The sequence below is a fragment of the Pempheris klunzingeri genome, chromosome 22 (genome assembly GCF_042242105.1).
Source record: "Pempheris klunzingeri isolate RE-2024b chromosome 22, fPemKlu1.hap1, whole genome shotgun sequence".
Classification (NCBI taxonomy): Eukaryota; Metazoa; Chordata; class Actinopteri; order Acropomatiformes; family Pempheridae; genus Pempheris; species Pempheris klunzingeri.
In genome coordinates, this window is record NC_092033.1 from 7,994,824 (window position 1) to 8,011,487 (window position 16,664).

At 41.4% G+C, this 16,664-nt stretch overlaps 1 protein-coding gene and 3 non-coding genes across 5 annotated transcripts in view; all 4 read right to left on the reverse strand.

The window, feature by feature from the left end:
* Nucleotides 1–35: 35 nt before the first annotated feature.
* On the reverse strand, nt 36–146 carry trnal-caa (transfer RNA leucine (anticodon CAA)). The gene is made up of 2 exons: nt 109–146; nt 36–81 (listed from the first exon to the last, which is right to left on the reverse strand). It is a non-coding gene; the product is annotated as a tRNA-Leu (tRNA).
* Nucleotides 147–566: 420 nt separating this feature from the next.
* trnal-caa (transfer RNA leucine (anticodon CAA)) lies at nt 567–677 on the reverse strand. The gene is made up of 2 exons: nt 640–677; nt 567–612 (listed from the first exon to the last, which is right to left on the reverse strand). It is a non-coding gene; the product is annotated as a tRNA-Leu (tRNA).
* Nucleotides 678–2,139: 1,462 nt separating this feature from the next.
* On the reverse strand, nt 2,140–2,252 carry trnal-caa (transfer RNA leucine (anticodon CAA)). The gene is made up of 2 exons: nt 2,215–2,252; nt 2,140–2,185 (listed from the first exon to the last, which is right to left on the reverse strand). It is a non-coding gene; the product is annotated as a tRNA-Leu (tRNA).
* Nucleotides 2,253–5,619: 3,367 nt separating this feature from the next.
* The window catches only part of LOC139221582 (ELKS/Rab6-interacting/CAST family member 1-like), a 112,958-nt gene continuing 101,913 nt past the window's right edge, over nt 5,620–16,664 (reverse strand). For both annotated transcript variants that reach the window (XM_070853494.1, XM_070853493.1), the window contains one exon: nt 5,620–7,821. In XM_070853494.1, the coding sequence (XP_070709595.1) occupies nt 7,684–7,821 (138 nt within the window). In that variant the 3' untranslated portion in view covers nt 5,620–7,683. The remainder of the gene's footprint in view (nt 7,822–16,664) is intronic.

Here is a 16,664-nt window from a genome sequence, read left to right on the forward strand (position 1 = left end):
AACATTCACCAGACATCAGGGATGAGTAAAACCTCTGTCAGGAGTGGGATTTGAACCCACGCCTCCATTTGGAGACCAGAAATCCCATTGTGGAGGAAGGATGAAGTCCTTGAGTCTGGCGCCTTAGACCGCTCGGCCATCCTGACACCTCTACTACTTGTATACAAAAAAAGAAAAAAACAAAATAAAATACTAAAGGTAATTTGTAATTAGTCCTGCTTGTCCTGGAAGTCAAAGTCTGTTTGTCCCTTTTAAATTTCTTAAGTTTATTAACTATTGAAAAAGGTTATTGTTGCTAAAGCTCATTTTAAAGTTCATACTTGTATTCGGAGGTCCTACTAGAGCAGCTTTACATGGTTTAATGTTCAAAATGTACATTATTTTTCTCATAGACGACTCGGCTGCTGGACAGAACAGTCTGCTGCTCTGCTCTCGCCTGTGACATGTTTGTTACAGGGAGCTGGCGTTATTGAGGAAAAAACAATGGGGGGGATTCAGGAGGTTTTCAGTGGGCGGGCTGGAAGAGGTCACCTGATCAAAATGGAGGAAAATTCATGCAAAAGATGTGTCAGGAGTGGGATTTGAACCCACGCCTCCATTTGGAGACCAGAATTCCCATGGTGGAGGAAGGATGAAGTCCTTGAGTCTGGCGCCTTAGACCACTCGGCCATCCTGACAACTCTCTCAGGTGCGTTCAAAAAAAGAACAAGTATAAAACAAAATAAAATACTAAAGGTAATTTGTAATGTGTCCTACTTGTCCTCGAAGTCAAAGTCTGTTTGTCCCTTTTAAGTTTTTTGAATGTATTTACTATTGTTAAAGGTGTGCTCCAATTATCAGGGTGTCACACTGCTCAGCCTCCCGGGGAAAGTCTACTCCAGGGTGCTGAAAGGAGGCTCCACCCGATTGCCGAACTTCAGATTCTAGAAGAACAATGCGGATTCCGTCCTGGTCGTGGAACAGTGGACCAGTGGACCAGCTCTTTACCCTTGTGGGGCTGTTGGAGGGGTCATGGGAGTTCGCCCATCCAGTACACATGTGTTTTATAGACTTGGAGAAGGCCTATGACCGTGTCCCTCAGCAAATCCTGTGGGGGGGGGATACTGCGGGAGTATGGGGTATTGCTACAAGCTACTCAGTCCCTGTTTAACCAAAGTGAGAGCTGTGTCCGCATTCTCGGCACAAAGTCAAGCGTGTTCTCAGTGGGGGTTGGACTCCGCCAAGGCTGCCCCTTATCATCGATCTCAAGGCGCAGCCGAGGAGAGGAGAGTATCCGGTTTGGTGACCTCAGAATTGCATCTCTGCTTTTTGCAGATGATGTGGTTCTGTTGGCTTCCTCAGACCGTGACCTTCAGCATGCGCTGGTGCGGTTTGCAGCTGAGTGTGAAGCGGTCGGGATGAGGGTCAGCACCTCTAAGTCTGAGGCCATGGTTCTCTGCCAGAAAAAGGTGGATTGCCCCCTCTGGGTTGGGAGTGAGTTGCTGCCCCAAGTGGGGGAGTTCAAGTATCTCGGGGTCTTGTTCACAAGTGAGGGTAAAATGGAGCACGAGATGTTCCTTGTAGCAGTAATGCGGCCGCTGTACCGGTCTGCTGTGGTGAAGAAGGAGCTGAACCAGAAGGGGATCTACGTTCCCACCCTCACCTATGATCATGAACTCTGGGTAATGACCGAAAGAACGAGATCTGAAGCTGAAATGAGTTTCCTCCGTAGGGTGTCTGGGCTCAGCCTTAGAGATAGGGTGAGGAGCTCGGAGTAGAGCCGCTGCTCCTTCACATTGAAAGGAGCCAGTTGAGGTGGTTTGGGCATCTGGTCAGGATGACTCCTGGTCGCCTCCCCTTAGAGGTTTTCCGGGCATGCCACTCAGGGAGGAGACCCCGGGGCAGACCCAGAACCCGCTGGAGGGATTACATCTCTCGGCTGATATGGGACCTTTAACTACTGAGTTTAACTGACTCTAATGCAAATAATCTGCTAACTGACAGTCAGTGTCACAGGTCTAACCTGTGGAGCTGTTTCAGCGTTGTCACAGTCACAGTTAATTAGCATGTTGTCATGACTTTAGAGTACAGTTCAGATATTCAAACTTGTTTTACACATATTTTACCAATCAAAATGTAGGAAAATTCATGCAAAAGGTGTGTCAGGAGTGGGATTTGAACCCACGCCTCTATTTGGAGACCAGAAATCCCTTTTTGCAGAGAAAGGAGTCAGTCCTTGAGTCTGGCGCCTTAGACCACTCGGCCATCCTGACTGTTTAAACTAAACTTAATCTGGATCCTTTGAATTTTCAATGTATATAGTGAGGACTCATAGCTTAGTTTGAACCCGAGTCAGTGTGTCTCTTACACATGTTTGAACGTGGCAGCGTGGGACAAATATTCTCTGAAAGCAATAAAGGACAGATGGAGGAGAAACATAAGATAAAGAAAATGTCCTCCAGTGTCGGTGGATGTTTGGACTGTCAGTGGCTAACAGCTTATTTTAGCAGCTCCACTCCTCTCACATTGTTTTTATTTCCTCTCAGAAGTTTTTCCTACTGCTCACTGCCTCCTTGTGTCCCTTCCATCCTGCCAGTTCTCTCCATCTACTCCTCCCTCCCCCCTTTCCTCCATTCATCCCACCTACAGCCCAGTAATTCATTTACTTTACTAACCGTTTCTGTATACAAAAAAAGCAAACACCCCAAACCAGCAAGCAACACGTTTATGCCTTCAAACCACAACTGAAATCATGAATTATTAAGCTTGAAAACACGTAATATAGACTGAATGTGTGTTTTAAGTTGAGCTGCTGTTTGTTTTGGTCTCAGCCCTCCCTCTACGCTCCTCTCTCTGTTTTCTCTTTCTCTCCATCACCCTCTCCTTCTTTTTCTTCTCACTCATGTGTGATGTGATGTGTGATGATTGAAACCACATCTACCCAAAGCCAACGCAAGCCCTCCCCACTTCCTCTGCAGTCACTCAATTTTTATTCCTCCTCCTGGTCCCTCATGTGTCTCAGGCCTCCACTACATGTACAGTGCAATATGCTGCGTGTACATATACAGTATGTATGGAGAGACTGTAAGGAGATATGTTCTTAACTGTGCACATGTTCAAACGCCATCTCAAGGACATTTTTTGTCTTGTGAAGCACCAATTTCAGCAGGATCTTACTATAAAAATGTTTTAAAATTCACATTTACTAATAAAAGGCCTTAAAAAGTATTGAATAATCTTAAAGTCTGTTTGGGAATATCCTAAAAATGTATTTATTGAATGCTGTAAGCCTGCCGTCTAAAATCCACTCATTTAACGTTTGACAAAATCAGTTCAGAGTTAACATCAAAAGTCTCTGTCATCCCGTTACAGTTCAGCTACAGTGAACCCATCTGAGACTCCGACTGTGAGACAGTTGTAGTGATTAATATATTATTATTATTATTATTATGAATAAAGAACAAATAGATTTAAACTTCACAACGTAAAAGTGAAAAAGATTTGTTTTTCTGTTTGTTTTTTTGTTGTCCGGGCTGTTTCAGTCATGTGCTCCAGCAGTGCCCATCGACGGGACGCTCAAAACTCAAGGCGATTTAATATGTACACTTGATTTTGTCGCTTTTCCAGTGCAAACAGACTTTGTGTCTGGATCGTTCTCAGTATTAGCAGGTTTTGGGAATGTACTATGAAATTGGGAGAGAGTATCTGATTTTAAACCTGCAGCTGAATCAAGTAGTGATCCATCTTGAAATGCTGAAGAGGAAGCAGGAGATTCAGGTTTGATTTGCTTTTTAAGCCACCACTTGTACTTTTTCCACTTTCTAGGTCATTTTCAAGTTCATAGAGCTTCATAAGAGGTGGATGTTTAGAAGACCTGCACGCCTTAAATGTACACATGAGTACATACTGTATGTTGTTGGTGTTTAAATATGCAATAGTTTGGATACTTTTTGTTCTGAAAGACATGAAGATGAAATGACGGCTGGCGCTCAGTGGATTTCTTTCCTATCTGACCCCCACCCACCCCACCCTGTTCCTCCATCCCATAAATCAGGGAGCCATACATGCGTATCTCTTCCCCCTCCTCTTTCTTGCTCTGTCCATCCCTTCTGTCTCCCTCCACTGGCTTTTATTAGGACAGTAGATGGAGAAAGCAGAAGCGACCTACACAAACCCAGGTACTGACACAAGGACAGAGCGTTGCCATATGTGAAGGTAAACACCGGCACATATGCTACATTTACAGACTGTCAGGGAGTTCGTCCTCAGCGTGTCTGATGTGTTTTATTGTGTGAGGAACAGAACGGCCTTAATAACCTGATGATGTTTTTTCAAAATTCTTCACAGGGGGGAGTCAGAGGTCAGGCCGGGGTCAAGGGTCAAGGTCAGCCGAGCTGGGCGGGTCTGTTAAACCAGATTTTCTAGTTGAATGAGTAGAACAACAGATTACACTGAGCTGCTGCCATATGCAAAATGCAAACATAAAGGCAGTGTGGGAGTGTCTGTCTGTGTCTGTGTGTGTGTGTGTTTGTGTGTGTGTGTGTTTTGGGCACTTTCTACATTCACCATTATAATAGGTGAACCCTAACCCTATTACTTTCATTTTATCCAACTTTATATTTCAACTAAACTGCAACTCAGAGGTAAATATTGTACTTTTTACTTCACTGCATTTGTCTGACAGCTTTATTTACTTTTCAGATTAGAATTTTTCAAAACTCCGCAGTCTCCGAATTTGGTGATTTTGATTTCAAACTGAAGGATCATGTGTTTCGTTGTGAGTTCAGAGAGTTCTCCTACATCTGAAGCTAAATAAACTATTTAATCCTCAACCAATAACCTGAAATATGCACCGTCACAAAGCTGAAGACAGGCTGTTGTTGTTTTCACAGGACGGCGACGCCACAAACCTCTGATCATCTCACAGAACATGATGCATTGCTGTAGGTTAAACTACCCAACAGTGTATGAAGTAGTTCATATGAACTCAGCGTGAAACATCTACAGCAGCAAAATACAACACACACAGTAATAAATCAGTAATGTTAATCCAAAAAGCAACAAGAAGAACATTTTGCTGATAACATTTACACACTTTTACTTCAGTAAGGTTTTGAATGAAGGACTTTCTTGTATGCAGTATTTTCACTGTATGATCCTGCCCTTACTTTACTTACTAGTAAAAGATCAAAAGACTTCTTCCACCACTGCAAAGCCAAAAAATGTTTCAAGTTACTAAACAGGTCAGGTTTGAAACAGGCCTGTATATCTGACTTGAGTCCAGGCTGAAACAATGCATTTTTAGATATTAAAGACAATAGAAACGATGTTGCTGGACGCTGTGTGTGTGTGTGTGTGTGTTTGGTAAAGAGCTGGAACAGGATGAGGCCTGGGGTACGGAATAATGTCGTTATTGTGGGCGGATAGGAAAATAAACCACCAGTGACCAGATAAGAGGCACCGTTCAGTCTGCGTGTGGAAGATGGAGAGAGCGAAGGAAAAGGGACGGAGAAGTCTGAAAAAGTACATGAAAGGAAAGATGTTCCAAGCCTTTTATCATTTGTACTCAGGTCATCGATAAAAACCTCCAATATCTCATTTTACTGAGATAAATGAAATGACAATCCTTTGACAATAAAATAAAGATAAATTCATGTTTTATTTCATTCTCTCATTCCGATTTTCAATCCACAGCAAAGTCACGGTGAGTCCCAGTCTTCACCATTCCCAATGACAAAACATTATCAGTAAAAAACAGACAACAAAATACCGGATTTACAACACGAGCTCATATCGGACGTTTCATTCCAAAATAAGAACTATTTGTTAAATGTTACGCAAACTCTTCCCATTCATTAAAGCTTTCAGAGATTCATCTTCATAAAACACATAATGTTTTGGAACGAAACTCCTCATTTACACTCATGTGGCTTGGAGCTTTTTTTTTTTTTTTTAAACACACAGCTCACTGAAGGTGCTGAGAAAGAATCTTTTTTGTCCCATTCAGAGAGCCTTACGATGGTGTAAAATCAGATCTGAGTGTGCAGCGTAAATCCTCATCTTTAGGCTTTGTGTCCGCCAGGTATTTCTTTTAAGGGTTAAACAGCTGCATGTGTGCGACGCCGGTCACGGCTTCGGCGCTCACTACAGTACAAGACCGAAACAAAAGCTTATGATTGAAGTTGGAACAATTTGAACCCCTGGTGCTCTGTGCTGTAAGCGTTTAAAACATGCTAAGGCTGTCAGCGCTGTGGGGAACATGCATCAGAGTGTCATTTCAACTGTAATGAACGAGAACAAGAAACCGAATCTGAGGAAAATGTTCCCGGTGGACACAGAGCCTCATGTAGGTGCAGTATACGTTCCCGATAACAGTCTCCTGATTACGGAACAAATCTGCGGTTACTTGCAAGTCACAGAAAAAAAAAAAAAGAAAAATTTTGACACATACATACCAACCAATACATGACAATACTTTCAATTAAACAAAGATTAGTATTTTATATATTACCAAAGGCAAAAAAATATATAGCAATGATTTTTCATTCCCTCCCTCCCAAGATAAACAAATAAAAGCAAAAGATTTTTCAATAAGGGAATAAGGGAAGTTCAGATTTCTCCACATTAACTCTAAAGGATTGTCACAACAAGGGTGAGTGATCTGAACTAATTTCAGCATGGACACCATAAGTCAACATGTTTTTCTTCGGTTAAAAAGCAACACAAAACATCTACACTGGTGTGTTTTAATAAAGGGAGTATTGCGAGGCTTTATTGTAGTAGTTTGTGCCTTTCATCAATAATGGGGAAAAAAAAAAATAGATGAAAGTGTCATGTTCCCCTGACGAAAGCTGTGTTTCTGTTAATTAAAGTCCTTCTCTTTACAATTTACACAACTATCTAGAGATTACTGCTGAAAGAAACTGCAAAGCTGGGACATTTCATCAGATATCAGACAAAAAAAAAAAAAAAGAAATTGAAAAGAAACTAAAAGTTAAAAAGATAGCAGCAAATGATGTAAAGAATCAAAGGCAGCTGAAATAAACACACTTTAGTATCTGAACCAATCAAATAACAATGTGGTAACAGCGTGTAAGTCTGGCATCACAACGAACCTGGCAGCTCTCGCTCACACTTTTTTTTTCTTTTCTTTTACAGCTTCAGAATCTTTTTCCTCTATAAAATACATCAAGTCCAACTGCTGATTGCCTGGAAGGACACAAGATGGCCGCTGTGACGTGTCACAGATGGCGAGTGCAGTGAAGGCTCCTTCTGTTCCGGAGTAGTCAGGGAAATACGTGTTAACGTCTCGACAAACATCAACTATTTCCGTAGAACTTGCATGCCAACAAAGCACTGAACTGAAAAATGAACAATATTTTTCTCAGCTGGCTCTGTTTGTTTAAAACGATAGCGACTAAAGACACAGCGGAAGGAATATTTTTTAGTAATGACGTGACCGACCCCCTTTTCAGTCTGTGAAAATGACGAGTGAAAAAGAGCAGGTGGGAAAGAAAGTCCTCATCCTCACGTCCAACACTGCACTGATTTTAGCACTATATCAGGGGATTATGGGGGCTAGCTGGAGACTTCTGATGGTCCTGTGTGTGTGTGTGTGTGTGTGTGTGTGACTGAGTGTTGAATGTTTGGTGTTTGCTTGCTTGCTTTCTGACTTGCCAATCAATGCATGTATATGTTTCTGTGTCAGCAGCTGTCCTCCAGAGCGTTGACGACTTGTTCCAAAATGTCGGGGCATCGGTCGGCGATCTGCTGCAGGACCTGATTGGCGTACTCCTGGAGCTCCGCCCCCTCTCTCTCACACAGCGCTAACTCCGCCTCCAACTGAGAGGGGGAAAGAGACAGGAAGAGATTTAGACATTTTGTTAACCAACATCTTGTGACAGAGTAGACATAGTAACATGAAATCTAAAGAAATAGTTTTGACGTTTCAGGAAACACTTTTTTGCATTATTGCTGAGAGTGGAAGCTGGAGCCAGAAGCGGGTTAGCTTAGCTTAGCATGAGGACTAGAAAGAGAGAGAAACAGCTAGCTAAGCTAACTGGCAACTCGCTATAGCTTCATATTTTATTTTATGAGAGTGGTGGGAATTCTCATAACACTCTCCAAAAGAAAGTACAATTCCCACAATGTAATATGTTATTCCTCAAAAATGAGAAAGAGACTCAACAAAAAGAGATACACAAAGGGGGATAAAAGGATTTTTAAAACCAATAGCACATGAGCACTGGGAGAAAGATAAACTGTCCTTGCAGACATGTGGATTATCAAGGAGTGTGTTTCAGGTCACACACACACACACACACACTGTAATCTGAAAACACCACAATGTAGTTCTTTCTGCCCATACAGAGTGGAACATTTCTGTGAGAGAGCGCTGATGTTATTTTCTTTGGCTGCAGCCGCGCTGAGCCGTCAAACCTAACTGACTTAATGACCAATACATCTGTATCAATAAGAGCGCCGCTCAAACAGTCATGTAACACAAGCCCACATTTATGTTGGTGTGTGTGTGTGTGTGTGTGAGAGAGGCCTGGGTCAGATATTGGCAAAATATTTCCTCGTTAAGCCTTAACCTCTTCCCTCTGCTCTCATCTCTTAGCCAGCAAACCTCAGTGGTATTTTATATTACAGTGGCTTTATTCATGTGTAAAACTGCTGTAAGAAATAATACTGTTACTGATTAGTGAAATCTGCCCAATAAATCACATACAAATATGATCCTTTATCCATATATTATGTTGTAGTATTTACTGGAGAGGTTTTAGGTCAGTTTCTACACAATACTGAACGTATTGTTTGTACATAATTTCAATGTGGATTTAGTATTCAGGAGTGGACATCACAGACTGGACATGTACCAAGCAGGCAGGGTCTATTTAAAGACATTATAAAGTTACATTGTGGGAAATGAAGGATGTGTACAGGAATAAAAGTCAGGACATCGCAGATCTGCTGCATCAATTTTGATAACCCTTTTTAAAAATCTGCCTCTTAAAAATGCCCCAACTTCATAAAAGTGCAATGTGCAACTGAGGGATATCCTTTTAGATGGATGCAAATACTCATACAGTCATTCTGTAGTGATTATTTGGATACCATGCAACAAAAAGTTAGCAGTATACACAATAATACTTAAAAGGGGGCTCCATCTGTGTTCCTTTCTGAGTTCTTCAAATGGAAAGTCCCAATCAACTGTAAGGAGAGGCTACAGTGAAGATTTCCTACCTTTGATTTAAGACTTTTCAGGTCTGAATACAAATGGAACAATAATGTGAACTCACAGAAAGATATAAAAACCTCAAAAACTCAAAAAAAGAATGTATCCGCCCTTAACAATAAAGGAAACTCATTGTTTACTTAATAAAACAGCTTTGTTTTACAGATTAACTTATTTTACAGATATTCATAATCGTGATGAATAGTTTGAATAGTTATTGAAGAAGTTTGAAATGCACTTTCATCTGTGCTGCTCACTGGTGACGTGAAGAAAAACAGTCATTTACAATACGTGCACTGAAACAACATCTGTGAAATATTTGCAAATACTATATATGACAGACAGAAGGAAAGAGGGAGAAGAAAGGAAAGGAAAGAGGGAGCGACAGAAGAGAAGACTGAGGAGAGAATACAGATAAGGGTGAAGACATGAATGGCAGTGAGGAAACAGAGAAAAGCAGCTCAGTCACTCCTTTCCTGGTGATATAAGTAAGAAAATACAGTATACTAACATTCTCCATAACACCCAAATATCCTCATGTACACATACAGACAGATTTGTCTTGGCAGGTAACACAACTTAATGGCTTTGCATTTTAGTTGAAATCTCCCTGAAAAACACAGCAGTAAAGATAAGACTGTGAGACGACTGAGAAGAGATAAATGGTTTAGTATGCGTCTGCTGTCTTCTGCTCTCTGACTCACACAGCCTTGACCTACAGCACACAGAGACACCTGAAAAGGTGACAAACACAGCACAGATACTGACCCACACCTAAAACAGGATTATATACTCAGAATATATCAAACATGAGCAACTGGTGTGACATTAAACATAGAAAGGCTGTAAGACAAAGACTTGAATTGTGTTGGAAAAACAACACAAGCTGTAAAATAGGATTTAGAGATCCAGGCAAAGTGGCTCCTTAAAATGAACCAGTTTCTCGTTGCACTTCCCTTCTCACAGATTACATTTTTTCATTTTGAATTTTTTACAAAAAGCAAAGATTAGAGAAAATAATAAAAAAAACGTATGTTGTACAACAACTGTTTTGATTTTTTTCTATCCCATTATTCATCATGTGACCTATCAGAAGGGAACTGACCCCTAAGTTGACAGACATTAATACTGAACGTGAAACGTGAAAACTGCATGTGTACACACTCATGGTGAAGTCACTGCCTGGACCCTGAAGCAGTTCTTAAAATGTTCTTCAGATAATGTGGTTAAATTGAGGACATGTTTAAAGCCTGGCTGACTACTTGCCCTAATGGACTTTATTGCAAAATTGTGTCTCACAGAGTCGTCACATCCCAAATCACTGAAATAACCTGGTGAGGAAAACTGACAGGAATGTTAGCCAAAACTCAACAAAATGAGACTTGGCTTTCCTCAGAAAATGATCATAATCTAATCCTACACAGAGAAACAAGTACCCATGTTGCTAAGCAATAAACCTCCCCTCTTTATAGCTCGTTTATAGCCCAAAGAAATTAAATATAAACAATGTTGCATGATTTGGTTTCCAGTTGTGGGGCATACGTTTGGATGTTGTGGTTATGAGCTCCCATGGATCAGATCTCATGTAATCACAGTGTGTGGCCAGAGAGAAATGTAGATGAAATAATATAAGTAGGCAGAGAGTTAGTGTTGCCAGAGCGTGTGTGTGCGTTTCACTGTGTGTTTGTGTGAGGGTGTGTGTGTGTGTGTTTAGGAGATGCATTAGTGAATGTGTGTGTGATACAGTGGTTTGGGTGTTTGATTTGACAGTTGTGAGAGAGCACAGCATGAGGCTAAAGTGCATGTTGCAAACTCAAGTTCTGATTTAGTGAGTGACAGACAGGACTGTGGGAAGCAGAGAGACAGACAGAGGTATGGGTGAGGTCTCTGTGTGTGTGTGTGTGTGTGTGTGTGTGTGTGTGTGTGTGTGTGAGACACTGGCACAGAGAGAGAGAGAGAGTTAGTTGAAGATGATTTTTACTGCAGCCATTAAAGCTCCATTATCACGTTGGATCATTATCTGCCTTATCAGGGGCTTGGAGACACACACACACACACACACACACACACACACACACACACACACACACACACACACACACACACACACACACACACACACACAAAGCCTCATGCTTTTGCTCAAACACATACGTTCACACACAGGTTATTAACTTGAGAATGTGTGTGTGTGTGTGTGTGTACGCTGACCCCTTGACACACATTGCAGGGCTTGAACCTCTTTGCAGAGGAATGCTAATGTTTTCTAAAGAAACCATAACTCAGCAGAGAGATAGAGACAGAGAGATTAACAGAGGGAGAGCAACAAACGGGCAGAGGCAGAGAACGAGAGCGAGCGATGGTACAAATATGTTATTTCACTGGAGCGCATTAGCCCATCCTTGAGCAGGTCAACTGCCTGGTGCAGACACACATCTCACAAAGTTACTTGACTTCAGTTTTTCATTTACAGATGATTCCAAGGCCAAAGGTGTGTTTTTTATCAGTAAACTGTCTCTGTCCACTTCATGGCTGTGCATTTTAAACATGTAACATCACCTTGTTTTGACTGGTTGGGGGGAAATTATGTTCTGTGAATCATGAGGCCCAGTCCCATCCCATCTCCTTTGGTCAGGGCTGCTTACAGTGAGGCCCACTGACCCACTCCAACTAACAACTGCACCAAGTGCTGGACAGATGATGTAGTTACTCCTGAGATTGCTGGAGATTAGTTTCTTTTTTTATTTAGAAACAAGAACCTTTATTTTGAAATAATACTGCTAACTGACAGGCCATTTAGAAAGCAAGAACTGAAGCAATCGCACACATTAATTCATTAATGGTGAACTTGAGTTATAAGAAAGAAGAAGCCTTTTGATATTTTTGATGTAATTGGAGCCATCTTGTAAGAATTTACACATTGTACTTTATACTTAGAGAGTATAAATATTACATTAGAAATATTTGCACAAAAAAACACATCTGAAACAAATTTCAACCAATCTTAACTAACTCTGGTACATAAAGTACTTGGATGACAATGTAAAAAAGGTGAACATTAGCATATATCAGATAAAAGAAGCACTGTCAAAATGTGGAAGGTAAGATAGTAAAAAGTGAAAAGGTCGACTGCTTTTGAAAACTTTTATGGCAGACTCGCATTTAAACAAAACCAGCAGGAAGATATAGAGGACGAAGAGGATGAGGGTCAGGACACAGAAACAGTCTGGAGGGCAAAGTTTGACCTAATATTCCTCAGCAATAACGCACCAAGCTGCAGGAGTAAAGATACGATCAGGAGGTTTAAAAAGCCTCCAGACTCCTCAAGAGCAGCTCTCAGCAGTGGAATAGAAACACCATTATGACATTATGAGTGAGAGCAAAGGGATAAAGTATAACAGGCTAATATAATCCTTGTCTCTCTGCCTGTCTCTATTTAAACCATTAGGTTCTTGCAGGCTTACACTGTACGTAAACTGCTTTATAAGCTGGCTGCCTGTACTGCGCCAAACCCAAAAGTGCCTGAGCTGTGCGAACGAATGTGTGTGAATGAGTGTGTGTGCATGCTCTGTCATAGTCCGGTACAGTTGCAGTCCAGGCAGCTCGGCTAACGAGCTGCACTGGGAATAGAGCTTGAGGAATTGTACCTAAAACTGCTCCTGGAGGACAAAAATACTGCACTCCTTTAGTACAAACAGCTGAGGGAAAATACAAGGGAAGTGTTGTGGGCGATTCAACATGACTTGGTAATTTTATTTGAACATGTTATTTAATCAGCCAAAGTGACTATAGGAACATATTCATATTTATAGGCTCGGCCTCTGGGAGCAGTTAGTTAGGAGAGGGTCCAGTGCCTTGCTCGTGAGCTCTGGTCTACAACTCCCCACCCAGCATTTTATTCAAGTCTGGGAACTCCATTAGTTCAACTCTCCAACACTCACTTTTGCACCTACTAATGCAAGTTAAGGTACGCATAGAGGCAGGCTTGTGAATGTATGGTAACTAGAGTAGAATACCTTCACAGAGAGCAGGGCATTGGAAGCATATAAAAAAGGCTTAAACTGTAAACTGGCCCTTGAGGAGTAACTACACAAGGCTGGACTTAATGGCAGTAATGGCTGCAGAAATATACTGTGTATGACTGTGTGGAGGTGTAACCTCCCAGCAGGACAAACTGAAAAGATGGAAGTAATTCAGTTCAAACGGATTCACAGAGGTAAGGTTGTATATGAGACTTTTTAGGTTTAGTTTGGTCACTCAAATGGAAATAAATAATACAATCTGCAGGTGCAACAAAGGGAAGCCTGAGGTGCTTCTAAATACAGCTGATCCAAACCGTTTAGCTCAAAGTAAACCATGCAGGGAGGATCCAAAACACTTCCCCGAAGCTCAGCAATTTATTTCAAAATACAATGAGCTAAAATGAGTCCAGCAGTTTACTCACATTAAACAAAGCTTAAAGTGGTGTGTGAGAGAAGCTGCAAAGTCTGTGGCCAAAGACCACATGGGAGCATAACTGAGGGGAAGGCTTACACAACATGTTCAACCTGTTCAAACCAGCACAGATTTTTCCCTTTTAATGTTGTTTTATTTGGCCAAAAACAACCAGGAAAACTAGAAACAGTTTGATTTATATACTCAAAGTTGCTTTCATATCCTATAAACACGGCATAAGTTAGACTGGTGAAGATTGTGTTGTGCATGACATAGCAAATAGACAAACCATCAATAATTAATGTTATGATGGTGAAGGGAGCCATCGTCTCCAATACGACCGTTAAAATACATCTTCAAATACATAAATATGGAGAAGCGAAATAAAATATCTGTTAAAAAACATGTTCAAGCGGACAAAACTTCTTTTAAAGCACCTTCTTTGAATTCCACTGTACAATATTCATTTTAACAACCTGTTCGCTTTGTCTGATTTCTCCTCCAGTGCTTCACAAAGCCTAAAAAGAAACAACCCCCACAGATTTTATGTGTAAATCAGATTGTTTGGCTACATAGCACAGTGTGTGCATGGTGTTTGTACACTTTGAAGTTTGCTCGGTGTTTGTAAAAGTCACAGTGATTTTATGGTTGTCCTGAAATGAATTCCTCCAGCATGGCCATGTGGCAGCAAAAAGAACTTAAACTTGTTAAAGGAAATGCCTGCAGTAATAACGCAGGAGGCACACTGGACTTCCACAATGGCTGCCATTGTGAACTAAGAATTAACGGCTTCAGATACACACGGACAAGAAAGTGTGAGAGTGGAGAGAATGTGAGTGTTTTTTTCTCTGTGTGTTAATTTAAGTCCCTGACCTTCACCTGCCACCATCACCAGCTTGTCTTCCAATTACAGACAACAGTGGATGGAGAGACGGAAGAGATAGGGGCTGGAAAAGAAAGGCAGTGATTGAAGTGGGAGCTGAAAGAGAGGTAGAGAGTCAGAGAGAAAAGGGGGGAGCAGATTGATCAAGAGTGAGTGACAATGGTAAAGAAAAGATAGTGAGGGAGAAAGAAGATTTAAAGGAATAGACAAATGGAGGAGAGGAGAGAGAGGACAGAAATCAAGACGAGGGGGAGGAGAGAGTGATAACCAGAGACAGAGGGAAAAGATCAAGGCAGAAAGACAAAAAAAAGACGAATACAAGTAAAAAAAAAAAAAAAAAAAAAGGGTCAACTGGTAAAGCCATTAAGCCTGGATTCAATAAATCTGCATAAAAACCCAGCAGTTAGTCTGTAATGACCTGCGTGTGTGTGTGTGTGTGTGTGTGTGGCTGTGAGGGTCGGACATGTGTGTGGGTGCGTCTGACTGTCTCCTTTTGTCTGTGTCTCTGAGTGTGTCTTCTCTCCATGTGTGTTCATGTGTGTGTGTATGTGTGTGTCTAATGGTCATTGAGGACCTCTGCGTCGTATTTAGAGAGAAAACAATCATCCTTGGAGCAGGAAGCTGAGCTGCCTAATGAAAGCCTAGAGACCCCTGACCACAAGGCAGCACAAATGGATGGGTCTGAGCTCGACGCAGCCCCCCTCCCAAACCCCTCTGCGCTACCTCCTCCGCCCGCTATCTCCCCCTCCACTCCACTCTAGTCTTACGATTTAATTTGCACAAAGACAAATACACTTTGTTTTCAGGCTTTTGATGCAAATCAAATGTCTTCCCAAGTAACAGTGACAATTAAAAAGCATCATCATGATGGTGCTTTTTATTCAATCCACTCAGGATCCTGATCATTAAATATTTAAACAGCGTGGCCTGTCCTGCGCTGTCTAACTTATTTTGTCATTGTTAGAAGATTTTTTTATGAGGTCAAAACTTGAGGCATGGATTGTTTTTTCCTCTTTAGGTCTTTAATTCATGCTTACTTTTCAGAGCGTCACTTCTCAAATGAGTCAAGTCCCAAAGTCAAAGTCATGTTGCCAGTTTTTTAAGAGTCATGTCTGACTCAAATCCCACTATCAAATCTCCAGTCTGCAGTTCTAAATAAACACAAAACAAAAATGAATTTAAAAATCACATATTTTCTCTTCTCATAACTTGCATCAGATTACAGTAAGTCATTGACGTCTCTCTCACTGTATCTCTCTCTTTTGCTTACATTACCTTAACCACCTCAGTCGGACAAGCAAACAGGCAGACACACTGTTTTCAAACACAGTCAGCATAATGGAAACTTTTTGTCACGCACGCCTACACACAGAGATGATCAAAATAACAATAATTACTCTTTTTATGTTTAGATTCCACACACACATATAAAACAAGACTATCAGTACAACTGAAATGCCGTGGTCACTACACTACACTACACTATCAGCTGTGATGTTTAAGTTCCAGCTCCACCTCTTCCTGTTTTTGTATCCCCTGTCATTCAAAATTAACCCAATCTGTGACCTTGAAGCCAAGCGGGTCGTCTCACACACACACACACACACACACACACACACACACACACACAGACACACACACACAGACACACACACACAGACACACACACACACACACACACACACACACACACACACACACACACACACACACACACACACACACACACACACACACACACACACACACACACACACACACACACACACTTCCTTTGCTTTGTAGTCTACCAGCCTGTGAAGAGGGCATCACTTTGCCACAGGGCATCAGGCAGCAGAGCTGAAACAACAATGATTGCATGCATTTGAAAGCAAAGGAGCTGCAGGACAAGCTTTATTTATCTAACATTTGAGCAGCGTTTGGAGTTTTTTTTGTGCAGAGATAAGTACGTTATCATGTCAGAGCTTTAGTGAAGAAATGTGCCTCTGTACATAACCAGAATGATCCAACTTACACCACATATGAGAATGACTATTGTGCTGTCAGTCTCACTGCTAGTATCTCCACATCTGGTTTTCTCGTCTTCATAAAAATCAAATGATGGCCCTTAGATCTTTATTACGTTGAATC